At 38.4% G+C, this 16,249-nt stretch overlaps 1 protein-coding gene across 1 annotated transcript in view; it reads right to left on the bottom strand.

Annotated features, from left to right (window-relative positions):
* THUMPD2 (THUMP domain containing 2) overlaps nucleotides 1–16,249 on the bottom strand; it is a 29,982-nt gene that overhangs the window by 2,266 nt on the left and 11,467 nt on the right. Inside the window, exons 5-8 of the mRNA XM_012727297.1 lie at nucleotides 13,279–13,450; nucleotides 7,491–7,561; nucleotides 6,389–6,503; nucleotides 3,454–3,562 (exon numbers count right to left, since the gene is read on the bottom strand). Of these exons, the coding sequence (XP_012582751.1) occupies nucleotides 3,454–3,562; nucleotides 6,389–6,503; nucleotides 7,491–7,561; nucleotides 13,279–13,450 (467 nt within the window). The remainder of the gene's footprint in view (nucleotides 1–3,453; nucleotides 3,563–6,388; nucleotides 6,504–7,490; nucleotides 7,562–13,278; nucleotides 13,451–16,249) is intronic.

Genomic DNA, 16,249 nt, shown 5'->3' with positions numbered 1-16,249 from the left:
GTCTAGACAATTTTCAGGTTGTATCACACATAATCCTTCTTCACTTGACCTTTTATCCTGCCGTGACAACTGCGACCATCTCCTGACGGGTCTCCTTTCCATGCTTGTCGCTCTTCCCACTCTCCCCAGTTGCCAGGAAGACATGTAAATCCTTGCTAATGCCACCATATATATATATACATATATATATCCGTCAACTAAATTCCAAGCTTCTATAGACCTGACACTCCCCCACCTCCAACGTCATTGCCTCGTTACCACGTGGCCCCCATTCACTCTACAGTTCTCACTCCACTGGGTGACTCCCTACCACTCAGGTCAGAGTTCAGTGATACCTCGTGCGGGGATTTTCTTTCTCACTAGTTAAGGTAGTTGCTGCTGTCTTTCACTTTAGCCAAATATCCTGTTTCTTCCTTTCATGGTCTGAAATTATTCTGTTTATTTACTACTGAGCTGTGGTCCCACCCTGGAATGCAAGTCTCAGGCAGTGCCTGAGAGGGCAAGTCTTCTCAGTATCTGGGCACAGCTGGCTGAATCTGGAAAGAACAGGAGGTAACAGGTTGAAGGTAAGACCAGAAGTAGGCAGAATACAACCCCTGAAGACAGGTGTGGCTGTAGACACTAGTCAGAAGCAAGGAACCATGCAAACACCTCTGATTATGTGCAGGCACTGTTTTAAATGCTTTGCATTCAATCTCAGTCCTCAGAATTAAGACCATTATTAGCATCACCATTTTGCAAGTGAAAAAACAAAGGCACTGTGGTATTAAAGTGACGTGGTCATAGAGTAGGTTTGAAAAAATTACAAATGTGTTCAGATCATTGTTCTTTATTTAAATGAAAAATGGGTGATTACCTAAATGTTCATAAGTACCGACTATGTAATGGTATATAACCACTTGAAATCATTACTGAGAATGAACTTTTTCGATAATTGGCCTTTCATGCATCTTTCCATCTTCATATACATAATTTCTTACTAAGAAAGCTAGGCAGAAATTAAGTGACTTTCCCCAAACTGTAATCCTCTGGACACAAGTATAGTAGTAAAGATTATTCTTGAAAAAGAATTCCATGGTCAGTAAGTTGGAGAAACTCTGTATCCAAACAAAAAATAGTTTTTTTAAAATGAACCTGCAAGATTGATAAAAACAATACAAATAATTCCAAACTCTTTAACCATGGAACTCATTAGGATTTTATTTTGACCACCAGTCTCTCTTCCAGGCACTCTGGAGTGTTCATTGTTCTTGCACAGGCCTTTTGTTTGACCAGTCACTCAAGAAACAGTCTTTGGGCATCTGCATGCATAGAACATGTTGTGGGCCCCTCTTCACTCTACATTTCACTGAACTCTTGCTTCATCCCAGAATCCAACTCAAACTCTATAGGCACAAGGCAGAAGTTTGATTTCTGATTTCGCTCACCTGTTTTACATGATTGTCTTTGAGAGGAAAGTTCAAATATTATACCTTTATAAATTCCTCAGATGCTCTGTACTCCTGCAATGGTTACTTTGAAATAAATTAAAGGTGGAGGTAAGGCTGAAAGCCACAGCTCACATCACCAGAGCCATCTCTTTCCTGACAATCTTTAATTCTGACTGTGAGTCTTTTTTGAGAATCCAGTTCTGAATTACTCAGTCAACTATTTCCATTACTGATTATGAGAATTCCTCCTCCCTTCCATTTTCTATCTAGAGCCCTAAACTGTTGGTAAGTTATGTGTCCTTAGCTATACTTAGTTTACCCCACTTACTTCCCAGAAGGATTTGAAGTGCTTTACAACAATAGATCAGGTAAAAGCTAAGCTACTGCTCATTTCCTAGGTGCCAAATACTGTTTGTTCTAAGAGCTGCAAATCCATGGTGCTATTATTAAAAATGAGGCACAAAGTGATCAAGCAGTCTGTGCCTGAAGAAGTAAGAGTAATGGGTAGAGTCCAGGTATTCTAGTTCCAAAGCCTGTACTCTTCAATGCGTTTTTATGTCCAACTGTTCTTTCAAATCTTGAACCATAAACAGTCAAAAACCAAACTACGAGAGCTATGGGCAGGTGGTAAGGAGGGTTGGCCACAGGAGAAGTTCCTCATGTCCAAATAAGTACTCTTTGCACTGATCCTGCTCAGGCACTCCAGTTATATGGAAAATCTCAAATCCTGACTCTCAAGTAAATATTTAAATTCTCTGACATGGTATGAGGGCAGCTATTCCCTATCACTATCTCAGTTTCAACTGCCTAATACAAAGACCAAAACTAGTAAAGAGAAAGTCAGGCTGGTATGATTTACCCAGGCTGAAAGGACTGGCTACGTAAAACGCGGCCCCCTATTGCTGTGGAGATGGTGACAATGGTGCCATTAGACTGCCAGGGGAAGCCATTATCTTTGGGAAGCTCCAGATGGAAATGCAAGTGACTGCTTACACATATTAGTGTCTCACATGAGTTGGCTTAATTGTACAGATGGCAAATTACCTCATTCAGTGTGAAGGCTGTGGTTTTAACCGGGTTGTACCCAAAAAGAAAAAAAAAAAAATCACCTCTGCCAGTTTAAGAAATGCCGACATCTGGGTTCTATCCAGACTAAAGAAATCGGAGCCTCTATGGAGAGGGGTGGAAAGTGAAAATTGGTGTTTCCAAAATTCTTGAAATAATTTCAAGTAAAGGTAGTAAAGTCTGCTTGAGGTGAATGTGGCATGAGGCAGAAGGGGGGAAGGGGAGTGTCTGAATTATAAATGCTACCTGAAAAGGGATTCCCAGAGAACAAATTAAGAGTTAGGTAACTGTACGACAGAGGACATTTCTTAACCCCGATCTCTAAGGATAATCTGGGAAGAAGTGATGGTACCCAGCTCACAGATGGAGGTGAAATTGCTCTTATTTGGGCTTAGACTTCATGTCAAACCTTAATTTTCCTTACAGAAAGAATATCTTCCTTGACATGAATTACTTTCACTGGAATATAATCCCTTAAATATCATAATAAGAGTAATACTGCTTTCATTTTCATTTCAATAACTGAAGTGTTATCCATTCTATGCTACTGAACACTCCTTCGGTGAATTTTGTTGTTTGGTAGCTGAGTGATCTTGAGGTTAATCTTTCTGGGCCCCAGTTTCTCATGGGTAAAGTATAGGGGATTAATATAGGAGGCAGGGCTTTTGTGAGGATTAGAAGCAAATGTAAATGACCTAGCTCAGTGACTGAAATGTAAGTCACTATTTCAGCTATTCAAATTCAGGCAATAATTAAAAGTTAGTATTTTGTTTTGAATAAAATATAATGTTGGATGATATGAAATAACTGTGAATTACAAACTTCTGATTTGAAACATTTGATAATCAAGTTATAAAAATTCTTGAAATTCCTATTATCAAATCATAGCTGAACTATTATATATTTTAGCTAAATGCCCAAGAGCTCAAAAATTATGGAAATAAATTCAACAACTTACCTTTCCATTGCTTGTAGAATGCTTTTGATGTCTTTTCCTAACTTAAATTTTTTCCCAAATGGAATGTCAGAAATAATAATATCGACACTTTCTGGAGGCAATGGCAATTCTGAAATACAGGAATCAGAATCCTATTATAGAATGTTCAAATATTTACAACTTAAATATAAGAAAACTGAAGGGCACAGAATTATTTTTGCATATTAAACAAAATTTAGGACTGCTCGTATTGTTTCGAAGGAATTACAAGAACCTGAAGGGCTTTCAGAAATCACTAACGATAAATGGTATAGCTTTAGAATTCTGTTCTCTGATAATTGGTTTTTCCAGTATGATATGACATGTTAAGCAGAATTTTAAATTAAGTAGAAAATTCAATTCGCTAACCACTATTACATGAACAGAAAGTTGCTAGACCCTGGAAGAAATATATTAAGTTGTCTGGAAAAACCTTTAGCAAACTATGTTCTGTAACTTTCATTTCATATTTAGATATAAAAATTTTATCTATAATCTACTTGTTTTGAAGGGGGATCACACATGGCTTTTGTGATATTTGTTAAGGGGACCAAAAAGGTTAAGAATATCTACATAAATCCCCCGACTAGAGAAAAGGCTATATAATCATAATCAAAATGAATAGTCCCTAGACAAAAGTCAGCATTGTTTGATTAAATATAATGTATCTATCTTTATATTCTCTTCTCATAAACTAGGTTATCACCAGATAATGCAGTCAATCGTCCATATTTTCTGAATTTTCTTCACTCACTTCACTTCCACCTATCATCAGATTAAGTTAGATATTCATAAGCTAGAAGATGTTCCAATTATCATTCTGAATGACATCAAAATTTTGTAGCGATGCAAAATTTAAATAATTTTTATTCTAAACGATAAAGATTTTTAATGGTAACAAATTTAACCCTTACCCCTCAATCCCCCAAACACACACAGTTATCTGGAAAAGTCTAGCAAACACTTCTAACCCTCACCTGAGATCCGAAGAAACAGTAATAGGTTGTTAGGAAAAAAGCATCAGGATAATATTTCTTTAAAAATATTATTCATGTCCCTTTGAATACTATTTCTATACTTTTTGTGAAGTTAAGACGATGCAGGCAATCATGGGTAACGAAGGTTTTATACCTGAGGAATGATGCAGTATGCGGAGGTTTCTCTCAACTCTGACTCTGTTTCGCACACATACACACGCTACCCAATATGTTCACTTCAGATAATATTTTCTCCTGGTTGGTATCCCTTTTTACTTGTAAATTTCCTGTTCTAGAATTTGCTAAGCTGCTTTAAATGATTTTAGAAGTTGAAAGAAAAAACTTCATGTAGATAGGACAGATTAATTTCTTTTAACATTTTATTAAAATTTAAAAATAGGTGCCCTCCCTGGTGGCATAGTGGGTAAAGCACAGCACTAAGAAGCTAAAGCCTCTTGAGCATCAGTTCGATCCCCACCCCAGAGGTGACCCACATGGCGCAGCAGACCTCTCCTGACCCGCCCACTGCTCCCCTCAGCAGTGTACTTCGTTGACCTGCCTGTTCTGCCCCCCACTCTGTCTCTGGTGAATCCTTTCACCGTCCCTGCACCTCTGGCCTGTACGCCAGTTCTGTGTGCACAAATAAATAAATCTTTAAAAAAAAAATTTAAAAGAGGTGTAACACCTCTCCCTTGCCCCCACATAACTATCACCAACTTCAAGAAATGAAATATAACCACCTTCTTTTGGGCTGCTTTATTTTGTTGTTACACTAAAGTTACCCTAATATGTTCTTCCTGTTAATTATTTTTAACTACTTTTCCAGTTCCCATTTTTTTAATAGCATTTTATTCCTCTAGATTATAGGTTCAGTATCAGGATTACCTACTGCCTACTCACACTGTCAGGAGAATACAATTTTCTTAGCTGGAAATTAAGTGTGCTCATTTTTAAGGGAGAAAGATGTACTAAGAATGAGAAAGCAATAAGAAGCATAGGTTTCTAAATGCTGGGGCTCTCCCGGTGGCGCTACGGGTTAAAGCACCACACTACGAAGCTCTCAGAAGCCACTGCAGTACGAGTTCAAACCTTGGTCAGGGAGGTGACCCACATAATGTGGCAGACCTCTCCTGACTTACCACTGCTCCCCTTGTACTTTGTCAGTCTGCCTGTACTGCTCCCCACTTTGTCTCTGGTGAATCCTCTCACTCACCACACTGAGGCTTGTACCTCAGTTCTGTAAGCATAAATAAATAAATCTTTTTTTTTAAAAAAGAATGTAAATGCCATCAGTCTCAGGAAAATATATTTTTTTTTAATTGGACTCAACAGGTTCAACTGCTAGTCATGTGTATCACTGCTGACTCCCCATTATTAATAGGTGGCAGTGGCTCCCCTTTACCTCCCAGCATGACCACTGCTGCCCAACACACTTCCCAGTCAGCACTGGGAGTTCCAAGTTAGCGAGCTGGCAGGTGGGTAGCTACTGCTAGTGAGGCAAGGAGGTTAGATAATTCAGAACATTTCATACAGTTTATCTGAAAGTGATCCAGAGTATTATCATTATTATTGTTTAAATTAATGTAATTAATTTCCTTATGAATAATATTGTTAAACTATTTCCCTTATTGTATGTCTGACATAATCAGTGATCCTTGCTTGTGATTCGACAAGTGGTTCACAGGTAACAAACACATCTCAAAAAGACATGCTTTTTCTGAAGTGCTCAGGAAAATCATATAAATTATGATTCTTTGGAAACATTAAAAAATTACAACTATTAAATCAGAAGTAAGCTGAGTATTAGCCCTGCAGATTATATTACAGGGTATAAATAATTGAACCTTCATATATGAAAAGTGAGTTTTGTTTTATACTATGATTTTCAATATATTTACAAATGTTCATTTCCCCAGATGTTTACATTTTTAATACCTTACCGATGACAGAGGCTTTAAGTAACTCAACTTTATCCTTAAGGCCTGCAGCTCTCAGATTGTCATAGGCACCGAGTAACTGTGAGTGACTAACATCAGCACCCACATAATACACATCCTATAAGGAAAGAAATCCATCTTAAGCATAAATAAAACTATTGGCTATTTTGTGTAGTTAAGAAAGTTACTTTTTTTTCTCAAAATGCTGAAAATGAAATCAGTACATTAATTCAGGTTAAAACACTTAGTTATTTTTTTAGAAGATTAATTTAGTCATACAGAACTGGGGTACAGCCCAGAGGCGCAGGAGCAGTGAGAGGATTCATCAGAGACAAAGTGGGGAGCAGAACAGTCAGACTGATGAAGTACACTGCTGAGGGGGCAGCGGGCAGATAAGGAGAGGTCTGCCGCACCACGCGGATCACCTCGGCTGGGGACAGAACTCGCACTGAAGTGGCTGCGGCTCGTTTGCAGTGCTGTGCTTTAAATTTCTGCGCCACCAGGGAGAGCCAAAACATATATATGTCTTAAAAATGACAGTCATTAGGAAAAAATCAGTAGCTTTTGTTAAGATTTTGAAATCTGTTAATATTTTACAATTACACATGTCTAAAAAATTTGGGGATTAGCATGCTCTGTCATAACTAATTAATGAAATTATTCACATTTTCCTAAATTTGTCAGTCTTTTAAGAAGTAAGACAGCTTAGGGACTTCTCTGGTGGCTTAAGGGTAAAGTCTTAGTGCTGTCACTGCTGCAGCCTGAGTTCAATCCTTGGCATGGAAGACTTCTCCTGTCTCTCCTCAGCAGTGTATTTTGGTAAATCCGTAAATCCCTGTTCTGCTCTCCAATCTGTCTCTGGTGAATCCTCTCACCACCCACTTATCTGGCCTATACCCCTGTTCAGCCAAAAAAAAAAAAAAAAGTTCAAATAACCCTTCATAAAAATAAATAGCAACTCATAATTAAAAATAATAACCTGAAAATAAATTACTGACAGTGTGTGTGTGTATATATATGTTTATATGTGTATTTTTATATTTGTAAAGACAGATACATGCTGATTAAAGTAAATACATTGCCCTTATCAGACTTGAGAACTTACTGGCCATTCTTTGGCAGCTTCCAGAAGAACACTTCTAAGTCCACACATCGGATCTAAAACAAATGTACCACCTTATAGTAAAAAAAAAAAAAAAAAAAAAAAAAAGATCTGGTATCACTAAATCTATCATAATAGGTTTTATAATAAAAACTTAAAACTTGAGTAATTATATCTCAGGACTACAGCTTTCCTTTTATGCTTTATAAGGAATTTCAGATCATTAAAGTCTAAAGGCAGGTGTATGTTGGCAGGTTTAAATATTAAGAAGAAGGCGATCACTGTGGCCAGAGCACCCTGAGAAGGAAAATATGATGGCATCAAAGAGGCAGCAAGGTGAGTCCATGAAGAAGGGTATGTACAACGCTTCCCCAAACTTGAGACATTAAAACAACACATAACTCCTGTTACATGCCCACTGCCTGTAACTCCTGGGGACTCCTGGGGCCTCTGTTCCTCACTCGGGAAGCCAGCTGATGAAGTGTGCATAAGTGTGGCGGAGCAAAAGAAAGCAAGACAGACTGTAGTGGCTCTTAATAGTGCCATCTGGAAACGACACACTACTGCACTGACATCTAACTGGCAAGAGCTTGTCAATCACATGATGCCCATTTCCTACCTCTACCTGGGAGGACTAGTAGAGATTTGGAGATTAAACTCATTATTCCCACTTTTGAGGTCATGTCATGTCAGATCTGGGAGGTTCTGTAAGGATTCTTGTTGTACTCTGATGGATGGGAAAGTACCGGAGGGCTCTGAGGAGAGGAATATCATAGTATCATAACATGACAGGGGCTAGAGACCCACAGAGGGGTGAAAGTGTTAAAAGGGGGGCCACCCGGGGGTCCAGTCAAGAGCTGGTGGTCGTTTGAAGGTGGGGAAGAAGAGGGTGGAGGGTGGATTCCAAATATATTCCACTGGATCTTAGCCAAAACACTGAGAAGTGATCCAGATATATTTCAAAGAAGATGTATTTGATGTGGGGTTTTAAAGAATGGTAACAGTCTGAGAGAACCAATGGTAACAGTCTGAGAGAACCAAAATTCTGATGTGAACAACTGGAAGAACAGAATTGCCTGTTACTGAGATAGGAGGAGACAGAGACAGGAAGATTCAAAACGAATACAGTTCTGGACACGTGAATTTTGAGCTACTGCTTAGAACAAGTATAGATGTCAAGTGAGTCATTGGACATTATGGTCTGGAATTTGGGCTACAAATGTAAATTGGGGATGGTCAGTGTGAGATGATATTTAAAGCTCTAGAGCTGTATGTGTCAGCTAGGAAGGAAGAAAAGTACATGAGTTGGACCCCAAAAATCTCCTAAGTATAGATGCTTGGCAGACGAAGCTCTGAGAGCAGTGTGTATGGTGAAGAAACTGGAACAAAATGGAAAAGATACTTCAGAAAGGAGAGTGATGATGTTAAAGTGGGAATATGTCAGTTAGACAAGTTGACAGTTTCCGAGGGGTATTGGCAGTGAAAGCTTGATGGAAGTGCACACGAGAAAAGGGAAAAAGAAGTGGAGATACCAAATGTGGACAACTGTTTTTAAGCCCTATACTCAGGACTTCTGTTTCCTATGACAAAGTTATGGGTCTATAAATATGTATATGTAGATGTTTCTCTGACCTAACAGAAATAACTGGAAAGAAGTTCACATTGAACAGTATGTGAATAAAGTCACCAGACACTCCTGAGAATCTTTGATAGGCGTTATCTGCAGTCATCTATAGCATGCAAGTTAATCTTGTATATTTATTCATATTAACATCTATGTTTGTACACAACAGTATCTAAACCCCTCTATATGTATGTTTCATATGCAAGCATGGTTATCTTTGTGAGTTAAAAATTTCTGTATAAACAATACAGATTCCATCCATTCCAGATCCACCTAGAGCCCCTCCCCCGAATGGCTACTAGAAAGAAAAAGAGCTGGCAGGCAGGTTTTCTTGCCCTCTACCAAAAAAGTAAAGTCACAAAAATAAATTAGTAATTAAATGATGCAAGACATCAAAAATAGTCTGCAACCTTGATGCTTTTTAATTCAGCTTAAAAAAGTAAACTTTTTCCCCTGACCTTTATAAGAAAGAAAATTTAAAAGAGCCTTTCTTAGCTTCCAATGAATGATAAATGTGGTATATTACAAACTCATTACTTTTTACAATTGACTAATTGAATGTATCATAGATAATGAAAATTCTATACACAGTAATTTTTTTATTTTGACAACAACATTGTATAGGTTTAAGAATCTGTTGAGTTTTTCTGTACATGATAGCAAAAGTGGTAGCTGAAATAGCATGTGGATTTAGGAGAGGGTTTTTTTAAATTGTGAAATATTACAGCAGAAGTCTATACATGCTGATTAGAATGACTTTTAAGAAAACTCTTAAGCTGACAAAAAGGACTAGAATCCAGCACCCAGGTTCCAGAGAAAAACAAGGACAGTCACTGTAATGCCGATATGGCAAAGTACGTGGCACAGAGTCTAATGTATAAGTACGTTTTCTGAGAGGGGCATGGTGAAGCTCTTTTCTGCAGCCAAGAGTTGAGTAAGAAGCAAGAGATTTAAGCAAGGCAAGGAAATGACTAACAGAACACAAAACCCCAGCTGGGAAGGAGGATGAGGACAGGCTTGAGTAGTGGATAGTGGTGGGGGTGGGACTGGGGGGGAAATTCTATGACTAGGGATCCCATGGGATCAAAGAACTAAGTTAGAGAGATGCAGGAATGAGGCATTAAGAGCAGGATTCCTGGAACAGATTTTAGAAAGGTATATACTTCTGGGTATGAGAAAGTCTAGGATGTAAAGAGATGTAAAGAGAACTATTTAGAAAAAAAAATTTAGAAAAAAATATGTATACTAATGGAATAATCCCAATGAAGTGTTTAAATGTCATTTTCAGTGGCAAAGGCTACTGTGGTAGCAAGAGGGCACTGGATCATTGTCAGAACTGGGGTCCCTCATGGGCCATCACCACCTTCCCCAGAAGTGCTCCACTGTGCTGCTCCCCGTGAACCCTCCTTGGCTGGTGTCACTTAAAGACATGTTTCTTACATTGGTTCTTGCGAGGCTAGCTGGCAGCAGAAGAAAAGTTATTGGGCATTACCTTGGATTTTTTTTTTTTTTAAGATTTATTTAATTATTCATACAGAACTGGGGTACAGGCCAGAGGCTCAGGGATGGTGAGAGGCTTCACCAGAGACAGAGTGGGAAACAACAGGCAGATCGATGAAGTACACTGCTGAGGGGAGCAGTGGGCGGGTCAGGAGAGGTCTGCACGCCAATGTGGTCACCTCTGGGGCAGGCGGGGATCGAACTCATGCGGAAGCGGCTTTAGATTCTCAGTGCTGTGCTTTAACCCGCTGCACTTTAACCCGCTGCACCACCAGGGAGGGCCGACCTTGGATATTTTTGATCATTTACTTTCTACTTTTCTGAAAAATGTACACTTTTCTCATGATAAAGGTAATCTTTCAAATCTGTAGATAATTTTATATAAAAACATTTAACTAGAAACTAATGAAATCACTGGCAGTTTGGCAAAAAATGAACTGTCCTAATGAAGAAATCTGGACTAAAGATTTAAATAAAAAAAGCAAAAAAAGTGGACTCTGGGGAAATGGTAATCTGAAACTAATTTTCTTGATTTTGCTCAACACTAAGCTGTTTTCTTCTCCAGAATCAAGTATGTGTAGACCTAGAAGGAACCGGCTCTAAGACAAGTTCTAGGCTGTCCTGGGGCCACAGAAGCCCCAGAAGAAGCAATGGTAGGGGTCATCCTCACCCTGGGCTCAGTAGGTGACCAAACCAGCACTGGAGAGTCACTTTTGGAAGTTGGGGAACTAGGACAGAATTTGGTCTTCAGAGACCTTTGCACTGATGTGCGCGCATGGCTGGTAGCTAAGCTCAGTGGCACCGGACTTTTATTTGTCATTTGCTAGTTATAGGATTCTGCCCATTTAAAATACTGAACAAAAAAAACGGTAGAGCCCTAGAGGATTAAAAGAAAATAAAATAATAGTAATGACATACTTATGGGGAGAAAGACCCTTAATAGCGAGAGAGTAAATAGGAAGAACATTCAGAATATACAGAACTACTAGAAAAGACCAATAAAGATCTGAGCAAAAGTAGGGGCTTTTAGAGAGAATCAAGTGTTGCACTACACACACTTCACACACACAACTCTCCAAAGCAAAAGCCTCTAACTTTTAAGCTCAAAATTGCAATGATTAAAGCATCACTCTCTGATCCTGTTATAACCTGGAAGAGCATGTTCAAGAATAACTTAAAATGGAGAGAGAGGGCCTTCCCTGGTGGCGCAGCGGGTTAAAGCACAGCACTGAAAAGCTTAAGCCACTTCCACATGAATTCGATTCCCACCTGCCCCAGAGGTGACCACATGGTGTGGCAGACTTCTCCTGACCCGCCCGCTGCTCCCCTCAGCAGTGTGCTTGGTGGATCTGCCTGTTCTGCTCCCCACTCTGTCTCTGGTGAAGCCTCTCGCTGCCCCTGAGCCTCTGGCCTGTACCCCAGTTCTGTATGAACAAATCAAAAAAAAAAAAAAATGGAGAGAGAAAATATAAAGAGATAGTGATCATGTAAGAAAAGTCACTAAGTAACAGATTAGGAAGCTGACCGTGTTTGTATCAGAAATTCCAGAAGCCAAAAAAAGAAAGCAATTCACGAGTGAACTAACTAAAGGGAAAGAGCTGAAGCAATACTAGTTAACAGTCAAAGAAATGCCTACTGTGTAGGGAGAAGTGAACATGGAGCAGAAGAGAAAAAAGTCTTCTAGTCTCAATTATGACAGGGATGACGGAAAAGGTGGGGCGATCGCTTGGTGGTAAAAACTATTTGCAGAGGAAAGAGGTGATTTCTTGTTTTGACGTAGAGTCCTATGCTTTTAAGAGAGCTGAGAAAGAGAAGCATTGATGGATAAGAGCAATAAAATATTTATAAAATAACTTGCTCAAATTAGCAAAAATAAAAAAATAATCAGAGTGAGGGGTTATAAACAGAGTAAAATAGTAGAAGTACAATCACATATGTCTATGAAAATCCTGAATTTTCTCATTGAAAGACAGGGACCATGAGGTGGGATAAAAACAGCTGTGTGTTTGTAAAAAACAAACTGAAAACAAGGCTGAAATGAAAGCAAAGAACAGGCACTTGCAGGAAATGAGAGCAGTGAAAATACTCAAGATACAGTAAAATTTAAGTTTAAATTCACTCAAGATAGATTACTTTATGTAACAAAACGGCACTGATTCCTGATGAAGCAACAGTCAGCAGTGTGTCTAGATCAAACTACACAGCAGACAAATGAAAGAATGTTATGAGGTTTTGAAATATTCTATCAGAACTGAGCAGACAGTAAAATAATAAGCAAAGACATGGATGGCATTTCTGGACTAGAAAATAAAGTTATTTTCTTTGTCCTTGAGACATTTACAAAAATCGATCGAGAACCTGGTACAATGAAAAACAATTTTAAGAACTAGAGATTTCTCAGGCCACATGACTGTACCGCAAAAATCAAATAACAGAATGCAGCAATCTTTGGACTTGGCTTTTTCACAGCCAAAACACCCTCAGTAGTCCAACAATATATATAAAAAATTCACTGTGGCAGTTTGTAAGTATATAAGCAACAAAAAGAATGAAAAAAGTAAAAGGATAAGAAAGGAAAAAAGAAACCAAAAAAAAGCAAGGCCAAGAATAAGGGAATGTGATTTAATTATGGAAACAATCTCACTACTCATGAGAATGAAAATACACTTCTTACCTTAATTTCAGCAAGCGAGGCCATTGCCCATGCGATGGTAGATCTCAGTCCCGCTGTCTTGATGTAAGCTCTGCTGGCTAATGGAATCCTACAAAGAAAAGAGCCAGATGATACACCCCAAATTACTCGATGTGAAAAAACATGATGTAAATAAAAATGATGAAGCTGTCCAGACCTGCGGATCATGCTAATCTAGCATCATCCAGCACACACTCAGGTCGTCCCCAAGGCAGAGAAGATTTCACTTACTCCACCTTCTCTAGTTCACACTTTGTCCAATCAGTCAGTGTGGCACTTCAGAAAGGTAGTTTCAGACAGCTGAAATTTAAACCCTTGTGTGTTGAACTTAAGAAAATGTAGTCACAGACGAGAAATCTTTCTAAAGAGTTTAATATGCTTCATGGATAGCCTATGTGAACAGACATTTTCTTGATGCTCTGGAGTCATCAAGAGCGTGTGGTTTTGTGAGAGAGAAGTAATGTGGGAAGTAGGGCTGAAAGGCTACCCACCCTGGAAACCTATCTTCTATAAAAAGTCTTTTCTAAGTTTGCTGTTTGGCTTATTGGCATCTTTCTCAAAAGATGAAATGAAGCTTCATTGTCTAAAGTCATTCATAGATGAAGAACGAAGCAGAGACTTTCCATGTGACATCACTGATGTCTGTTATGTACCACTTCATGCTTTGCCCCCTGACTCATCACTGCAATGGGCCAGTGTTTCTGAATTTCATAGACTTCTTCAAAATATTTCTTCCACCTTTCTGATGCAATGAATGAGCATTTCATTGAAAACCTCAATACACTTTTCTATTTCATTCACAATTGTCGGTAAGATAAGATTTCAAGAATTAGTGCTGGTTTGTATAGGCTTGTTCCAAACGACTGAGAGGGCTCATCTGTGAATGTCACACAAAGCCACAACGTTCTTCAAACCCTATTTCTTTATAATCATTTTGCTTCTCATCTTTATTTTGTTTCATCTGTATTTATGGCAAAGTTCTTAACGTCTTAGATGAAATACCATTTTCCAATAATCAGTACAACTGTTTTTACTATTGTAAAGAGGAAGTTCAAATAAACCCATTTGATGTTTTAAAAGTTTTTCAGTGGCAAAAAGATGTGGTACATATATACAATGGAATATTACTTAGCAACCAAAAACAAAAAAGAGAAACACATGTCTTTTGCAGCAACTTAGATGGAGCTGGAAAAGATCATGCTTAGTGAGATAAGCCAGAAAGAGAAAGAAAAATACCGGATGGTTTCACTCATAGCAGGAGTATAATGGACCAGGCGAGAAAATAACAAAAGTAATGAACAACCATATGCCAGAGACATTTTGTGGGGGTGGAGTGGGGAATGGGATCAAAAGTGGGGGGTTTGGGGGGGGTAAGGAAGTGCACGGGATTATGGTGATGGCACATGGGTGACTTGGTGATGGGAAACCCGTGGGGATTACAATTGAGATGGAGAAAAAAATGTACAAAATGATGTAAAAATAAACTGTTGTAAAAAAAAAAAAAGTTTTCAGTGGCTACTTATAAAAGGCCTGAGTTTTAACTTTCAGATACATATCTTCTATTTGTAAATTTTTAGGGACATGATCTGCTGTTACTTGCGAAGACATAAACTTGACTCCATGAGTGTGTTTAGGAGGCATTCAAATAAATTTAAGAAAAGTTTAATACCTTAAAAAAAAAAAAAACTATGTAGGCTGCATATCTGCATTTGCTAAGTAATATGTAACATGAAATTTAGTATGTTCATATGACTAAAAATTAAAAATCAAGGTTTTTTTGGGTGGGAAGAATCTAAATAAATCTGTGCTGTACTAAGTCAGCACTGTTGAAGGTGAGGTTTTTTGTCATAATTTAACATTCTAGAAACTTAAGTTTCCTCTTTCACAAGCCAAGAGATAAACATGTTTAATTATTTTATGGATTTTCAAAAAATGTACTTCCTGTTTTACTGTTTCTTTTCTTGCCCTTATGTTGGTACCATCAGTAATTATACTAGGTTGACATGTGGTCATTTTTCAGTTTCCCCCATCTTTTCTATAACTATTATGGGATAATAATAATAATAAAAGGTAGGCAAACGGTTCAAATTAAAGTCAACAGTTTTATAAATACTTCGGAAGGTTAGAACTTTAAAAGGTACTGGAGTAGAGTTACTGGGACACATCTCAGATGCAGGTACAAGGCATTGGGTTAGGTTTGGTCAGGGAGAACTTGTGAAGATTCAGGGCAGGTGGGGCCAGGGAAACCAGCAAGGCACTGAGTCATGGGAGGCCTGATGGACATTAAGGTGAGGAGTCAAACAGCTCATGATTTGTGGTCTAGAGGCTGCTGGGATCTGCCGCATGTACACAGCAAGCCTTTAGTCATCAGCATTCCTTGAACTTCTGCAGTGTTCTCAGCACTTGCCTAACTGCCACTGGCCACTGGTGGAAGCTGGAACTGTAAGAGGACGTACTCTTACTGACTTTCAGGTTCAAGTTTGTAGCTGCATAAATGTGGGGCAAACAAGGTATTTCCCTAAGACCTCTATGATCTTAAATATACTCCATGCCTCCAGTCACCTAGAGATGGGTGTTTAAATCAGCATATTCTGTGTAGACAGTGCTATGCAAACAGTGATTTGAAGATGCCAACAGTATTTACTTGTTTCCAAGAAACCAGAAATGATTATTTTAACCAACTAGCTTTAACTTCCCAAAGCATCTAGAAAAATACGCATTGTGTGATAAGCAATGAATGTTTTTGAATAAGGAATTAACTCACTTGCTTTCATTACTGTAAAGACTCCTGTATGACTAGATAGATACCTGTGGAAAAATTTTAAAAACTCGTAATCCTTTCCCACATTTAAAGAATAGTGATGAAATCTGAAGAATGTTCAAGGTGAATTTTAAGAACTATGCTGTATTTCTCTTTTAATTAAAAAGTCTAGGATGCTGGCCCTC

Source organism: Condylura cristata, unplaced genomic scaffold (assembly GCF_000260355.1).
Source record: "Condylura cristata isolate star-nosed mole 26May11 unplaced genomic scaffold, ConCri1.0 scaffold00020, whole genome shotgun sequence".
Classification (NCBI taxonomy): Eukaryota; Metazoa; Chordata; class Mammalia; order Eulipotyphla; family Talpidae; genus Condylura; species Condylura cristata.
The sequence above is the reverse complement of the archived record's forward strand: the minus strand, read 5'-3'. Positions and strand labels throughout refer to the sequence as shown.